General features: G+C 47.7%; 1 protein-coding gene across 1 annotated transcript in view; it reads right to left on the reverse strand.

Moving 5' to 3' along the window:
- LOC309549446 (saccharopine dehydrogenase-like oxidoreductase) overlaps window positions 1-14,413 on the reverse strand; it is a 172,176-nt gene that overhangs the window by 153,748 nt on the left and 4,015 nt on the right. Inside the window, exon 2 of the mRNA XM_082249745.1 lies at window positions 7,502-7,611. Within this exon, the coding sequence (XP_082105871.1) occupies window positions 7,502-7,611 (110 nt within the window). The remainder of the gene's footprint in view (window positions 1-7,501; window positions 7,612-14,413) is intronic.

The following is a 14,413-nucleotide window of genomic DNA, read 5'->3' on the forward strand; positions in this document are numbered from 1 at the left end:
GCTCAAATATTCACTGTCTGGCAAAGAACATTCGGCGTTTAGCCCTCTCAAAGGAAAGTTGTTCAGTCACTCGGGAGTGTAGTTTAAGATCAACCAAGCCAGCAGAAGGGGCCTCTGCATACCCAGCCTCCAGCTCTTGTAGCCGGGCAAGGGCCTGAGTGTAAGACAATTCAGAATTGCGCTTGTGGCGATTAATATGTTCACTCAGCAAGCGCCGGCAGTGCTTTTTGAACATATCCCAGACAATCAAGGGGGAGGCAGTGCCCGCGTTAAAGCTGGAGTAAAATTGCCATTCACCCGCTAGCTTAGCAAGATCCGTCAAAACAGTCAACCAGAAGGGGTTCAGTCTCCAGGTCGGGGCAGGAGTCACCACCGTCCTACTTATAGTAACACAGTACGGGGCATGATCAGACAAAATGCAAGGACAGAAGCTCGTTTCTTGCAACCTGGGGAGGAGCTGCCGGGAAATCAAAATGAAATCGATACGAGACATGGAGGAGTGAGTGGAGGAGAAACACGAATAAGCCCTACAAGCGGGGTACAGATGTCTCCAAGTATCCACAAGAGCAAAATCTGCCAGTAGACGGGCAAAGCGAGTGTCACGGGAGGGGTAGGTAAGGCCCCCGGACTGTCCCAACCTATCCAGACCCGGATTCAAAACAGTATTAAAATCTCCTAGCCACACGGCCGGAATGGTCAGGTGTCGAGACATGAAGGCAAACCCCTCTGCGAGGACACTAGAGCAATAGGGAGGAGGCATATACCAGGCCAGGAGCAACAAAGGAGAGTTATCAATAAGAGCTTTGAGGAATACATACCGGCCCTGAGGGTCCAATTTGACCAAATGAACAGCAAAATTGACAGATTTAGCCACCAGAACTGAGACACCCCTGGAGGAGGTAGTGTGGGTAGAGTGAAATGCCCATCCAACCCAAGGGCGTTTAAGCGCCCGCTGTAGAGAACCAGCAGCATGGGTTTCGACCAGCACAATAACATCAGCTCGCCGGTGCTTCAAATATGAAAACACTGCGGTGCGCTTCACTCTATCCCCAAGACCGCGGACATGCCACGTCAAAAAAGTTAGGGACACCATGTAGGGGTGAAAAATAGATCAAAAAAAGTCGTCTCAGGTGGCAAATGGAGACCCCCAGAGCCGGCAGAGCATCCAGGGGCAGCTGTGTATCACATAACAGGAGGACAGCACTGGACAGGAGCAGTAGGACTATACAGAAAACAAATAAAGGGACAGATGGGGGGGACCTCTCAGTAAAAGAAAAACATCACATAGCAAACTTAAAACCCATTCCCACCAGGCTCTGCACAAACCCCAACCCGTGCGAGCATAATCCCCAAACAGAGCACAAGAAGACACATGTGTATAGCAGCAAGTCCTCCAGCCCCAGTCCCGAACCCCAAAATGGGGAGCAGGCAGGGACCAGGGGACAATACTGAAAGTACCGCAAAAATGAAACAGGTAATCAAAGGAGCATAAAAGAAAAAGCAGAACAGGTAAAATAAAAAGAATAACAGGGGAAGGCATCAGATCAATCTAGGGGGCGATTGACTCGCTGAGTAACGTGGAGAGAGAGCAAATCCCATTCCGTAGGAACAGGATCACCGCACAGTTCAGGAAGAGCTGAGTAGACTACCCAGTAGACAGCAAGTTTGTGCGACAGGCAACAGTCCCAGATACCCCCAGGACATCAAACAGGAGAAAAAAGGAAAAAACCTCCAGGCATCACAGCGATAAGGCAGATGGTAGGTATGGAAACTTTAGGCTGTGTGTGGGGGGGGGGGGGCCTGCAGGGAAATACATCTCACAGACAGGATAGTCGAGAGCCCCCTTGAACTCCACAGCAATGTCAAAGACAGGCAGAAGTCAAACATCCACCGAGGAAAAAAGGCTTCAGGCAGGTGCAACATTGCGGCGGTCAAGCCAGTCCATGGCCAGAGCAGGATCCTCAAAGAATTGGACGCGGTCATCCACCTCCACCCGAAGACGAGCAGGGTATAACATGGCATACTTTAAATGTAATGCCCGAATGCGGCATTTAACCTCCTGGAAACGGGCCCGTTGACGCTGAACTTCACCAGAGAAATCCGGAAAGATAGCCACATGCACACTTTGATAGGGAATATTACCCTTTTCTCTGGAAAGGCGAAGGATTTTATCCCTGTCCCGGAAATTAAGGAATTTGGCAATGAACGTGCGGGCCGGGGCGCTAGATGGGGGAGGCCGCGCCGGAATACGATGGGCCCTCTCTACAGCAAACATGACAGAGAAGGAATCACGGCCATAGGTGGTAAGAAGCAGGTCCTCAAGGAAGCCAGCCGGATCATTTCCCTCAGCCCTCTCAGGCAGTCCGATGAATCAGAGGTTGCATCTGCGGAGACTATTCTCCATATCATCTTGTTTGGAATGAAGCTGCTGCACTTGGCGTTGGAGCTCCTCAGCAGAGTGCTGCAGGGGGATGCAGGATGTCCTCACTGGCACTTATGCGTGTCTCGGCCTCTGTGACCCAGTGCCGCAGCTGAGACATGTCTTGCCGAATCAGGGAGATATCGATCTTGACGTCCTCTATCTTGGAAGTAAGGGTGCTTTGGCAGAGGGAGATAGCATCTAGTACCTTGGCGGTATCTGCCGCGGGCTTCTCGGAGGTGGAGGAGGAGCCGGCGCCATCTTCGGCCTGTGGAGACGGCTCCTGCCGGCGGAACTTAGCGAGCTGTGCACTGGCATCCGCACCCCGCTTCGGAGGAGACATGATGCCCGGAGGTTCAGTGAGACTCCGGGCACCGATAGAGGTAAGTAAAGAACGGAGATATCGTCACAGGATGATTAAACCGGAGATCGGGTAGACGGACCTCTCACCACATAAGACCTATCCCATCCCGCTCCAGGCCACGCGCCGACGTGGAATATTTTTAAGTAAAAAATAAACATATAGCAAACCTAAACAGAAAAGATGAACAACAAATGTTGTGTATTTCTTTTTAGCTATAACACCCACATACACATAGACTTCCATATAGTGTATTTCAGAGACACAGCCAGCCCCAGCCGAAGTTCGCATCATGGCGATTTCCGCTGAAAAAATAGCCAGCCGAAGGCAGACTTAATATCAGCATAGTTTTGGAGTCTATATACTCAAATCTTCCTCCACCAGAGGAGAATCTGGGTAGCTTCAAACACTGGAAGTCTAAGGTAGGGTATACACCACATTACTACCTTCATATGAGTAGGTGTAATTATCCCACACAAAAGGTGGCAATCCAAGTCTCCAAACATCTACGGTCTTAACGAGCACAGACCTGTAGATCATTTAAATCAGGCTCAGGGAGGTTTTGGAGACAATGTTTGCTTGGAGGCAATCAGACACCTGAAGGACTATCCATTAAAATCCAGTTTAAGGGTCCTTTCACACGACCGCTCCGCTGCTTAAGTCCGCTGCGGGACTTTTTTTTTTTTTTTTTTTCACGGAGCGGATGACATTTGTGTCATCCGCTCCGTGTGCCCGCATATAATCCTATCCGTTTGCGGATGATATGCGGACATAATGTAAGTATATGGCACTGCGGATGTCAGCGGATGACACCGCTGACATCCGATTTTCCTTCCTTTCCGTTTTTTACACGGAAGAAAAAATAGGGTTCTGTTCCATTCGAAAAAACGGAACAGAACTGAAAGGAGGAGAATCGGATGTCAGCGGATGGTATTCCGCTGACATCCGCAGTGCCATTCACTTACATTATGTCCGCAAATCATCCGCAAACGGATGGTTTGATTTGCGGACACACGGAGCGGCCGTGTGAAAGGACCCTAATATATGTAGCTGTTCTATAGAGGTTTTTGGCCCCCAAAACCTCATCAAACAGAGTTGCAGAAATTAATGCTTCTAATCCATCGCGGGGTGGGCGGTAGCCCAAACCCCCAGGTGTCCCCTTAAACTCTTAGGTTCTGTTTTTCCCCAGTGCGATTTTTCATGCGACCTTCCCTGGTCCTCTTCTACTCAAAATCGCAGTGACCTTGAAGAGGTGTCTGCACTACTCTAATACACCCCCTAGTCAGAGACTGCAATATTAGATCGAAATTGCCCAAAAAGGTGCATCAAAATTGCACTGCAAATTCGCACAACAAATCGGACGACTTTGGCGTTGCACTAGAGAAAATGTAGCCTTACACACACCCAGTGATCTACTGTAGTGTAAGGATGATCCCAATGTGTTGCAGTTTGTTAAATCTAGCCAATAACCAAAAGGGTACCCCCTTTTTCTGTGTCTCTTCCCCCAAGGTGGAGAGAATTTTGGATGCAGGCTCTTAATAGCAAGAAGCCTAAGGCTCCTTTCACACGGCCGCTCCGTGTGAAAGGTCCGCTGTGGGACTTTTTTTTTTTTTTTTCCACGGAGCGGATGACATTTCTGTCATCCGCTCCGTGTGCCCGCATATCATCCCATCCGTTTGCGGATGATATGCGGACCTAATGTAAGTATATGGCACTGCGGATGTCAGCGGATGACACCGCTGACATCCGATTTTCCTTCCTTTCCTTTTTTTACACGGAAGGAAAAATGGGGTTCTGTTCCATTCGTAAAAACGGAACAGAACTGACAGGAAGAAAATCGGGTGTCAGCGGATGGTATTCTTGGTATTTTTGGAGACACAAGCTAGATCAGTCTAATTTGCTCAGTGCCTATAAAGAATCTGTGTCTAACAGATGTCCCCCCTTCACTAGAGTAACCCTGTTTAATGCAATGGGGTTCATAGTGGGAGACTGGCTACTATAAAGTTGAAAACAACCACAGCATCTCCTGAATTTTAAAAGGAAGCTGTGAACATGTAGATGGCTGAAGTTTTTTGGAGCATTTTCAGGTCCAAATAGCAAATAGTAGCAACCTCATTAGGGGAGGGAGTACTATAATCAGCCGAAGAACCACCTGGCTGTTATCAGGGATACTGCTGCTCAGCTTCCCAGGTAAAGGGAGGTATAGACTGCTGTTGTCTTTCCCCCTTTTTTTTTTACCGCCACAGGGCTTGTTTGTACTATCCTTCTGAACACATGGAAGGAGGAATTCTTACATTAACCCTGAGGCCTTGTAACCAGTCAGTTTAATACTCCATCTGGTGAATCTGCACAAAAAGAGTAAGTCACAACCAAATCACTCTTCTTACCACATAGTAAGTTGGCTACAGGCCCCGTAGCGTGGATGCATGGGACTACCGAGGATTCACCCTGGTAACCGTCCCCCACAACAGAGAAGAAAACGGCACTTACTTGGTTCCTTCTGTAGCCACCTGAACCGATCTTCCCTCCTCCTTCTCGTGAGGTGGGTTGCGGCAGGCTTTTGTCTCTTTGGTAGTTTTCTGGCAACTATGGCCAGAGACCATTCAACCGGCATGTGGAACCGGCGTCTCCTCTGCAGTTGCTTACATTTGCTTCCCACTTCCAGGGAGCGCTGTGCATGCTCCATCCATCCAGCTGAGAAAGAAACCAGGGTTCTGGTTTCAAAGTGAGGCTTGGAGCGCGCCTGCTCGGCTGACTTTTTTTTACCGCAATCTCTACCCCTGCACTAATCATTCAGAGGAAAACACAGAGGAGACTCCTGCAGAGACAGCAGGCTTCAGCCATGGAGGGTTCCTTCTGCTTAAGGTACCGACTGCCTGGGCTTTTGGCGAACTGTAAGGACCCTTTGGAGGGTGACAGGTAGGGAGGAACCTTCAAGCAGGCCATCCGTGCCTGACTTATAGGGGTACCATCCGACATACACTGCCTTCAGGTAAGAGAAAAAAAACAAATGTTCCGCTGTAGGTTGGAAACACAATCTAACTGGGGGACAAGGGGAAGGGTGGGGCCTTTTAACAAGCTGTAATCGATTGTGTTTCCTGTAGGGGTGGAGCCTCTTATCTCCCACATGTTGCCGTCCTGGAAGGGGGAATGAGAAAAATGCTTAACAGGATGTCTCATGCAGAGACCCACATGGCACTCGGTCTCTGTTATCTTTTAAGGGAACAGTGCATAAAATATTTACATTTGCTGTATGTGTAAATATTTTAAATTGGACTCTTAGTACCCCTGCAGGATTCTGTTTGAAACAGGAATCCAATCTTCACCCATTGCGGCGAGCTTTGTCTTAGCGACCTTCAAGGACCGGGTCCCCTTGTTTTAGAGGGGCCATGGCCTTGGACCTGTAGAGCACCCTGCACAGAGCGCCTTTGGGGTTTGGTATTTCAATGGTCCGGATCCTAGGGTCCAGCGCTTAAAAAGCGCATTACAGGCAAAACCTTGTATCTGCTTCCCAAGGCTCAGGTATCATATTTAATTTTATATTATATTTTTTCCATTGACTATTTTGGATGGATCTGATAGCTAACCCCATAGATTCAGTGACTTTTGATTGGGGCATAGAACACGTCTTCATTCCTCCATTGAGAGAACGTGGAGAGACTTTCCACCGTGACCTTCACCTTTAGACACTAGCGAAAAAACTGAGGCACTTCCTGTGTGGGAGGGGTTATATAGGGGGACATCCTTTCTGATTGGTTACCAGTGTCCTTCACCTGAAGATGGCTATAAAACCCATATGTTATGATTTATGGCTCTGTGTCCCGTGATGTACGATAAAGAAAAGTAAATTTTTTACCTTTCAAAAAAACATAGGGAGTTCAAGAACTCAATTTTAATGTGACTATGCAACCAAGAATAATGGAATATACAAACATTTCCCTCACATTTTTTAGCTTTGCAAAGTTAATGTGTGAAAGACAGTGTGCCCTTAGACCCATTGCAAAAGGGCCAAGAGGATATCAGTTAAAGTGACTAATTGTGACTTTAGCAGGCGCTTTGTAATCATCGCCGATTATCAGTCTATAGGTCACCTATTTTGCAGGCAAAGTTCTTTTATTTATAAATCATCCAGACTGCTCCTGTCATCACCATCTCTTAAATTGGTATTAACATGAAAATTAAAAAAAATAAATGCTGACAGGAAGGGGGGACATTTATGACAGAAGAGACCTCTATGGTAAGCTCTCATGCACATCGCCGGATCGAGGTTGGGCTAAGGCATGTATATAAGCGGGGGGGGATACATGCAGAACCTGCCTAAAGCTCATGAAAAGTTCTGTAAATGCTTTATAAAAGGCTGCTGTACACACTACTCTTATACATACCGAAACCCATGCAAACATGGTCTAAAAAGGGAAAACAGAAAGAAAAATGATGACAAGGTTGTTACAACAGGCAAAAAAGTCCTTTTTCACTTGACACTTGAAGGATTGGTTTGCAGCCCAATTTTTCTAATTCTATCTGGATGGACAAAAAAAAGTTGTAGCAGTGGAGTAAGCAGTATTATTTATGTAGTAGGTTTTCTTCACAAAGCTAAGAACATACCAGTCTAGATTCGGACTTCAAAAAAAGTAAGCCACTATTGAGCCTAAGTACTGTGTCAACCAAGACTTTGCATAACACAGACCTACATCAATGATTGCCCTTTGTTTATTACTTACAGGCCCCACACAGTCCAGAACAACAGAGGTCTTCTTACACATTTCAGCGAGAGAGGGGGCGTCACTAACATCGCAGATTATAATGTCAATCGATTTCAGTTGCGGCTTGGCTAAAAAAGAGAAAGAAAAAAAATGTAACAGCAGAGACTGGTACCAATTCTAAGACATTTCTACTTTATTTTGCCAGGACTGTTTTTACTACAAAAAGGTGAGGATGTTTTGAAGCCCTGCTCATTTTTTGACACAGTGACTACAGCAAAAATGTTTTAGATCGTAAGCTCTCATGAACATCGCCCTCCAGATGGAACTCCGTTCCCCTTCTGTCTGGCAGATTGGATGGCAGCCAGGTGGTCTGTTTATATCCATCCACCCATAGAAGAGGCTGTGTCTGCTCTTCATAAACGGAGCACACACGGACCAGTCATCCACCTGTGCTCAGCTGAGCTGGCAGAGTCGGCCTTGAGTGAAAGGGGCCTAAGTTTGGGGAGGATTATTACCTCAGTTTATTTATTTGTGTGTCCTGTTGCTTTTTCAGATAGGATATCTCTACAAAGCAAGCAGAATCTTGCTCTTAGGCCTCATCTACACGGCCATTTACTATGGAGATCTGCGCATTTCGGCTGTGAGTGCAACCAGGTGTTTCTGATCAGCATCTACAGTGGGTATATTCCATTTTAGTAAATTTTCCTCCATAGGATACAATAGTGAAAACCTTTTAGGAGGACCAAAATCCTGTCAGGTTGATCCCAATCATAATACATTTCTTCCAAGAATGGATGTATGGAGGACTATGAGAAGGGCAAAATGAGCCTAGAGAGGAAAAAAGGAGACTTTAACCATCTTTAATGAAGGAAATTTGTATCCAGACCAGACCATCTCAGTAAGAGACTGAACGAACAATCTCTGGGTTTGAGAGGTTGATACAGACTCCTCTGACGCTGACTCCCCAGAAGTGGAAATCTCAGCTTGACCTTCCATAAGGTCATCATTAGCTATAATTCCACATCCTCCACCCAATCCTGAACTGATTCAGGGGGGTGGCTCAGGTGAGGGGGATCTATCACATTTCCTCCCTCCTTGAGATGCTTAAATCATGCCAGCCATCTTGCCCTCAAGGCTGGCTAATGACAATGCCAAACCGACCTTAGTGACGTAGGTTGCGGCAGAAGCACCTGGAGTAGCTACTATGTCTGACAACCGTAATGGCTCAGACTGGCTAGTCGCCTCTGGCTCTTCACGGGGGGAGTAGACACAGAGGAAGCACGGCTAGGACCTTCAAGGCCTCACGGTGGCATCACAGTGCCTCTTCCAACTGTGCCGTCCCAGCCCTTTTTTCGGGCAGAGTTTGCTTTATAGGAAGACAAACTTGAGGTACTAAGTTCAATGTACTCAAGGCTTGTGCCAAGCTTATACAGCTTTTTTCACACAGCACTGATTATCCCAAGATACAGGACCTGTGTGTGCCAGTAACAACCCACAGTGACTCATGCAATCCAGCTACTGCTGCTCTGATTCCCCCTTCAGCCTCTCATAGAGGCTAGCGCGTTGGAAATAGCTCCTATAAATCGCGCCCTTTTATGCTGCAATATGCATGCAAGGCATGCTACGTGGCATCCATGTGCATGGCAAACACGCCCTCCATGTGGCGTATGCCTGTTTTAAAAGGCGAAGATTCGCGTGCCTTTGCCACAAACACGCTATCGAGGGAGGAGATGAACACGCGGACGCTTATGCGCCAGGACAAAAACAGCAACAACATGGGGTGAGAGCAGCTTAGGCTGAACCTTGTTTGTCACAGCCGATACCTTTCAGATGATCAGCCCTGGGTAAAAACAGTGTTAGCGGGACTGCGACACTGCGGCAGACAGATCGGACCCCTAACTGACCTTTTTGACACTTTAAGGGGGACCAGTGACTGAAGAATGTAGACATAGACTGTAAATGGAAGGGGCTGAGAACAGCATGCAATGACCCACAGTGAGCACCAAGCAATGTCCAGGGCCATGGTCGGCAACCTGCCAATCGCGATCTACCTGTTGACCACAGACAGGTGACAGGTAGATCACAAACAGGTCCCCATGTTGCCAAACCTGTTTTTTTTCCCCACAGCTGCAGAGGGCACAGGCGCACGCTCAAACAATCCTACGCTGCAGAGACATCCCCCCTCCCCTTGCATACGGAGGAGATCAATTACTCCCCCAGACATGGAAAAACAGAAATTGTAAATGAAAGTCAATGCCGAGTTTCTCATGTATAGATTTTAAGGTAGGCCAAGTTTATGTTTCTACAGTGACATTAGTTTTGGGATTTTTCTAAGTTTTCTTAATGCAGTTTTTACTTTTTATTGGGGGTTTGTTCATTCATTTTTTTTATAGAAAAATAAAAAGGGTGCAGCACCATGGTGATCTTTGATCTCTTCCATGTTGCCCAGGTAGATCTCCACCTCTCAATGGTTGCCTACCCCTGCTCCAGGGTATCATAAACTAACTCTGGACATACTCCAGTGGGGAGGGCATTTTCCAGTAGAATGACTAAAAGGATGGTGACAATCTACCACCAACCAGCCATACCATGTCATATTACTACTACAGGTATGTACAGAGTACTTCACATCAGTCCTTGCCCCCCAAGGAGCTTTCAATCTAAGGTCCAAACCCGACATACTAAGGCCAATTTGGCAGGGCCAGGACAAGGGGTGGGTAGGAGGGGAGGCTGCCCTGGGTACTGTGATATCATGAGAGGTGGGGGGTGCCACAGAGATTAGGAGGAGGTGATTTGTGCTGGGAGGGGAAATCTGGGGGGTGGCAGGGGTTATGAATTGTTCTAGGAGGGAAAATTTGGGGGGGGGGGGGGGAGAGAGGATTTGTGCTAGAAGGGGGAGGGGATTTGGGGAATGCGGATAGAAGAGGTAATTTGTGCTAGGAGGTAATTTTCTTTTTGTGCTAGTAGGGATGATTAGGAAGATTTGTGCTGCAGGGAAAATTTGGGGAGGGGGATTTGTGCTAGGAGGGAATTGGAGTGTGGGGAGAGGATGTGTACTGGGAGGGGGGGGGATTTGAGGGGTTAAGGATTTGTAATAAGAGTTTATTTTTGGGGGGGGGTAGATTTGAGCATGGGGAGTTGCGGAGACAGGATATGAGCTGGAAGGAGGGATGGGGAGGAAAACATTTGCGCTGGGTGTGGGGATTTCAGTAGGAGGGTGTATTTGTCCTTGGGGGGGGGGGGGGCAGTTCAGGCATGTTCATCCTGGGCTCTAGGGGACGTCCCCTCCCCCCTTGCCCCGCCGCACTGCCCGGGATCTCCCGTCCCACCGGGAGCCCCATGCGACCAGCCGGCACATCTGCCGGCTGGCCAGAGACCCAATCGAAGCCGGAACTGGCTTTGATTAGGTCTCCGTATAGTAACCCCGAAGCAGTGTCACTTCCGGGTTTACTGGAGTATCACATTTCCTCCCTGCTTGAGATGCTGCAATCATGCCAGCCATCTTGCCCTCAAGGCTGGCTAATGACAATGCCAAACCATCCTTAGTGACCTAGGTTGCACCAGGAGTAGCTACTATGTCTGACAACCGTAATGGCTCAGACTGGCTAGTCGCCTCTGGCTCTTCACGGGGAGTAGACAGAGGAAGCACGGCTAGGACCTTCAAGGCCTCACGGTGGCATCACAGTGCCTCTTCCAACTATGCCGTCCCAGCCCTTTTTTCAGGCAGAGTTTGCTTTATAGCAAGAAAAACTTGAGGTACTAAGTTCAGTGTACTCAAGGCTTGTGCCAAAGCTTATCACACACAGCACTGATTATCCCAAGATACAGGACCTGTTTGTGCCAGTAACATACAACCCACAGTGACTCATGCAATCCAGCTGCTGCTGCTCTGAGTCCCCCTTCAGCCTCTGATAGAGGCTAGCGTGTTCGAAATAGCTTCTATAAATCGCACCTGTTTATCCTGCAATACGCATGCAAGACATGCTACGTGGCATCCATGTGCATGGCAATCGCGCTCAAACACACCCTCCATGCGGCGTACGCCTGTTTTAAAAGGCGAAGATTCGCGTGCGCGCGAATGGGCCTTCACCACAAACACGCTATTGAGGGAGGAGATGAACACGCGGACGCTTATGCGCCAAGATAAAAATATACAGTAAAAATGTATAGTAACCCGGAAGCAACGTCACTTCCCGGTTTACTGGAGTCTTAGGGGCGCCAGTTATTAAAATTTGAAAGTATTAAAAAACGCAGATCTTGGCATTTTGAATACTTTCAAGTGCAGAGGAGGGGGTTTAACCCCTTCCCTATCGCGCCATTATAAAATGACGTCGGCAGGAATCCTTTCTCGATCCGGGCGGACGTCATATGACGGCGCCCGGATCTCCCCGCTACTGCGCGCCCCCGGGGGCGCGCAGTGCGGTGATCGGGGGTGAGGCTCGTCCCTCGGACTGAGCCCAACCCCGATCAAGGTAAACAGCTAATGAAATTGGCTGTTTACCACGTGATCGGCTGTGTCAATCACAGCCGATCACATGAGCGGCTCCAGCGCAAGCCGCTCGTTCCTTCCTCAATGCGCGCCCCCCGGAGGCGCGCAGCGTGGCGATCGGGGACGAGGCTCGTCCCTCGGACAGAGCCCATCCCCGATCTAGGTGTCCAATCACAGCCGGTCACAAATGTCAACAGAGAACAGGTAACTAGCTGTCACCGTGTTCTCCTCCTCACACACTGATCCTGTGTGAGGAGGAGATTGTGGTAACAGCTAGTTACCAAGTACAGTGCACCCCAAACACACTGATTGCCCCCCCCCCAATAAAGAGCACCTGTCACTAGCACATCAAAGTACCCGAGTATCTGTCACCAGCCCATCAGGTACTCTGATGACAGGTACTCGGGTACTCTGATGGGCTGGTGACAGGTACTCGGGTACTCTGATGACAGGTACTCGGGTACTCTGATGGGCTGGTGACAGGTACTCGGGTACTCTGATGACAGGTACTCGAGTACTCTGATGACGGGTACTCGGGTACTCTGATGACAGGTACTCGGGTACTCTGATGACAGGTACTCGGGTACTTTGAGTACCCGTCATCAGAGTACCCGAGTACCTGTCACCTACCCATCAGAGTACCCGAGTACCTGTCACCTACCCATCAGAGTACCCGAGTACCTGTCACCTACCCATCAGAGTACCCGAGTACCTTCCACCTGCTCATCAGAGTACCTGACACCTGAAGTACCCGAGTACTTGCCACCTGCTCATCAGTACCCATCACTACTCATCAGTACTCATCAGTACCCATCAGTACCTATCACCTATCAGTATCAGTACTGATCATCCGTACCCATCAGTACAGTATCAGTATCACCTATCAGGATCAGTACTACTCATCAGTACCTATCACCTGCCTGTCACCTGCCCATAAGAGTACCCGAGTACCTGTCACCTGCCTATCGGAGTACTCGAGTACTGCCACTTGCTCATCAGTACCAGAGTACCTGTCACCTGCCCAGCAAAGTACCCGAGTACCTGTCACCCTTCATACAGCCACCATGTCTAAGTCCAAAAAGGTTTATATACGTCCTCCGTTTAAACCTAAATACCGGTGTTATGGCAGCAGATAGCTGCCATAACCCTGGTATTTTTTTAAATGGTGGACGGTTGGCTTTCCGATAAGGGTGGTCCAAGCGGCGGATTCACCGCGGGATGACCCTTCCGGGGTGGCGGAAGAGGTGACCCCCCCCCCCTCCCGCCGCATTCTGGTCCTTTTCCCCGCTTACCGGACCCGCCGGCATTAGGGAAATCTATCCGGTCCCGGATCCTCACAGACAGGATGTCGAGTGAGGGCAAGCTTGCCCTCACTCGACTCTATGGTCTTGGAGGACCGGAGCTACGGCAAACGTCGTTGCCTAGCAACCAGTTTAAAGGTCCCGTTTTTTTTTTCATTTTATTTATTTTTTTTTTTATTTTTTCTATCTTTTAGTGTACTTGTGAGATCTGAGGACTTTTTGACCCCAGATCTCACAAAAAAGAGGTCCTGTCGTGCCTTTTTCTATTACAAGTAATGTTTACATTTCTTGTAACAGAAATAAAAAATGATCAATTTTTTTTTTTTTTTAAAAAAACAGTGTAAAAATAAAAAATAATAAATAAAATAAATAGTAAAAAAAAAAATTAAAGCGCCCTGTCCCCGTGAGCTCGCGCGCAGAAGCGAACGCATACGGAAACCCCGCCCACATATGTAAACAGTGTTCAAACTATACATGTGAGGTATCGTCGCGATCGTTAGAGCAAGAGCAATAATTTGAGCCCTAGACCTCCTCTGTAACTCTAAGATAGCAACCTGTAGAAATTTTTAAAATGTCGCCTATGGGGATTTTTAGGTACCAAAGTTTGTCACCATTCTGTGAGCGTGCGCAATTTTGAAGCATGACATGTTGGGCATCTATTTACTCGGCGTAACATTATCTTTCACATTATGGAAAAAAATTGGGCTAACTTTACTGGTTTCTTATTTTTTTATTCAAAAAAGTGAATTTTTTCCTAAAAAATAGCGTTTGGAAGACTGCTGCGCAAATACAGTGTGATAAAAAATATTGCAATAATCTCCATTTTATTCTCTAGGGTCTCTGCTAAAAAAAAAAATATATAATGTTTTGGGGTTCTAAGTAGTTTTCTAGCAAAAACAACTGATTTTAGCTTGAAAACATCAAATGTCAAAAATAGGCCTAGGCAAGTGGCTAGGATGCATGATGATGCTCCTTGGATGTTGGGCCCCTCTATATGGCTAGGCTGTGAAAAAGTCTCACACATGTGGTATTGCCATACTCAGGAGGAGTGGCAGAATGTATTTTGGGGTGTCATTTTTGCTATGTACATGCTATGTGTTAGGAATATCCTATAAATTGACAACTTTGTGTAAAAAAAAA

Source organism: Pelophylax lessonae, assembly GCF_965119305.1.
Source record: "Pelophylax lessonae genome assembly, chromosome: 3".
Classification (NCBI taxonomy): domain Eukaryota; kingdom Metazoa; phylum Chordata; class Amphibia; order Anura; family Ranidae; genus Pelophylax; species Pelophylax lessonae.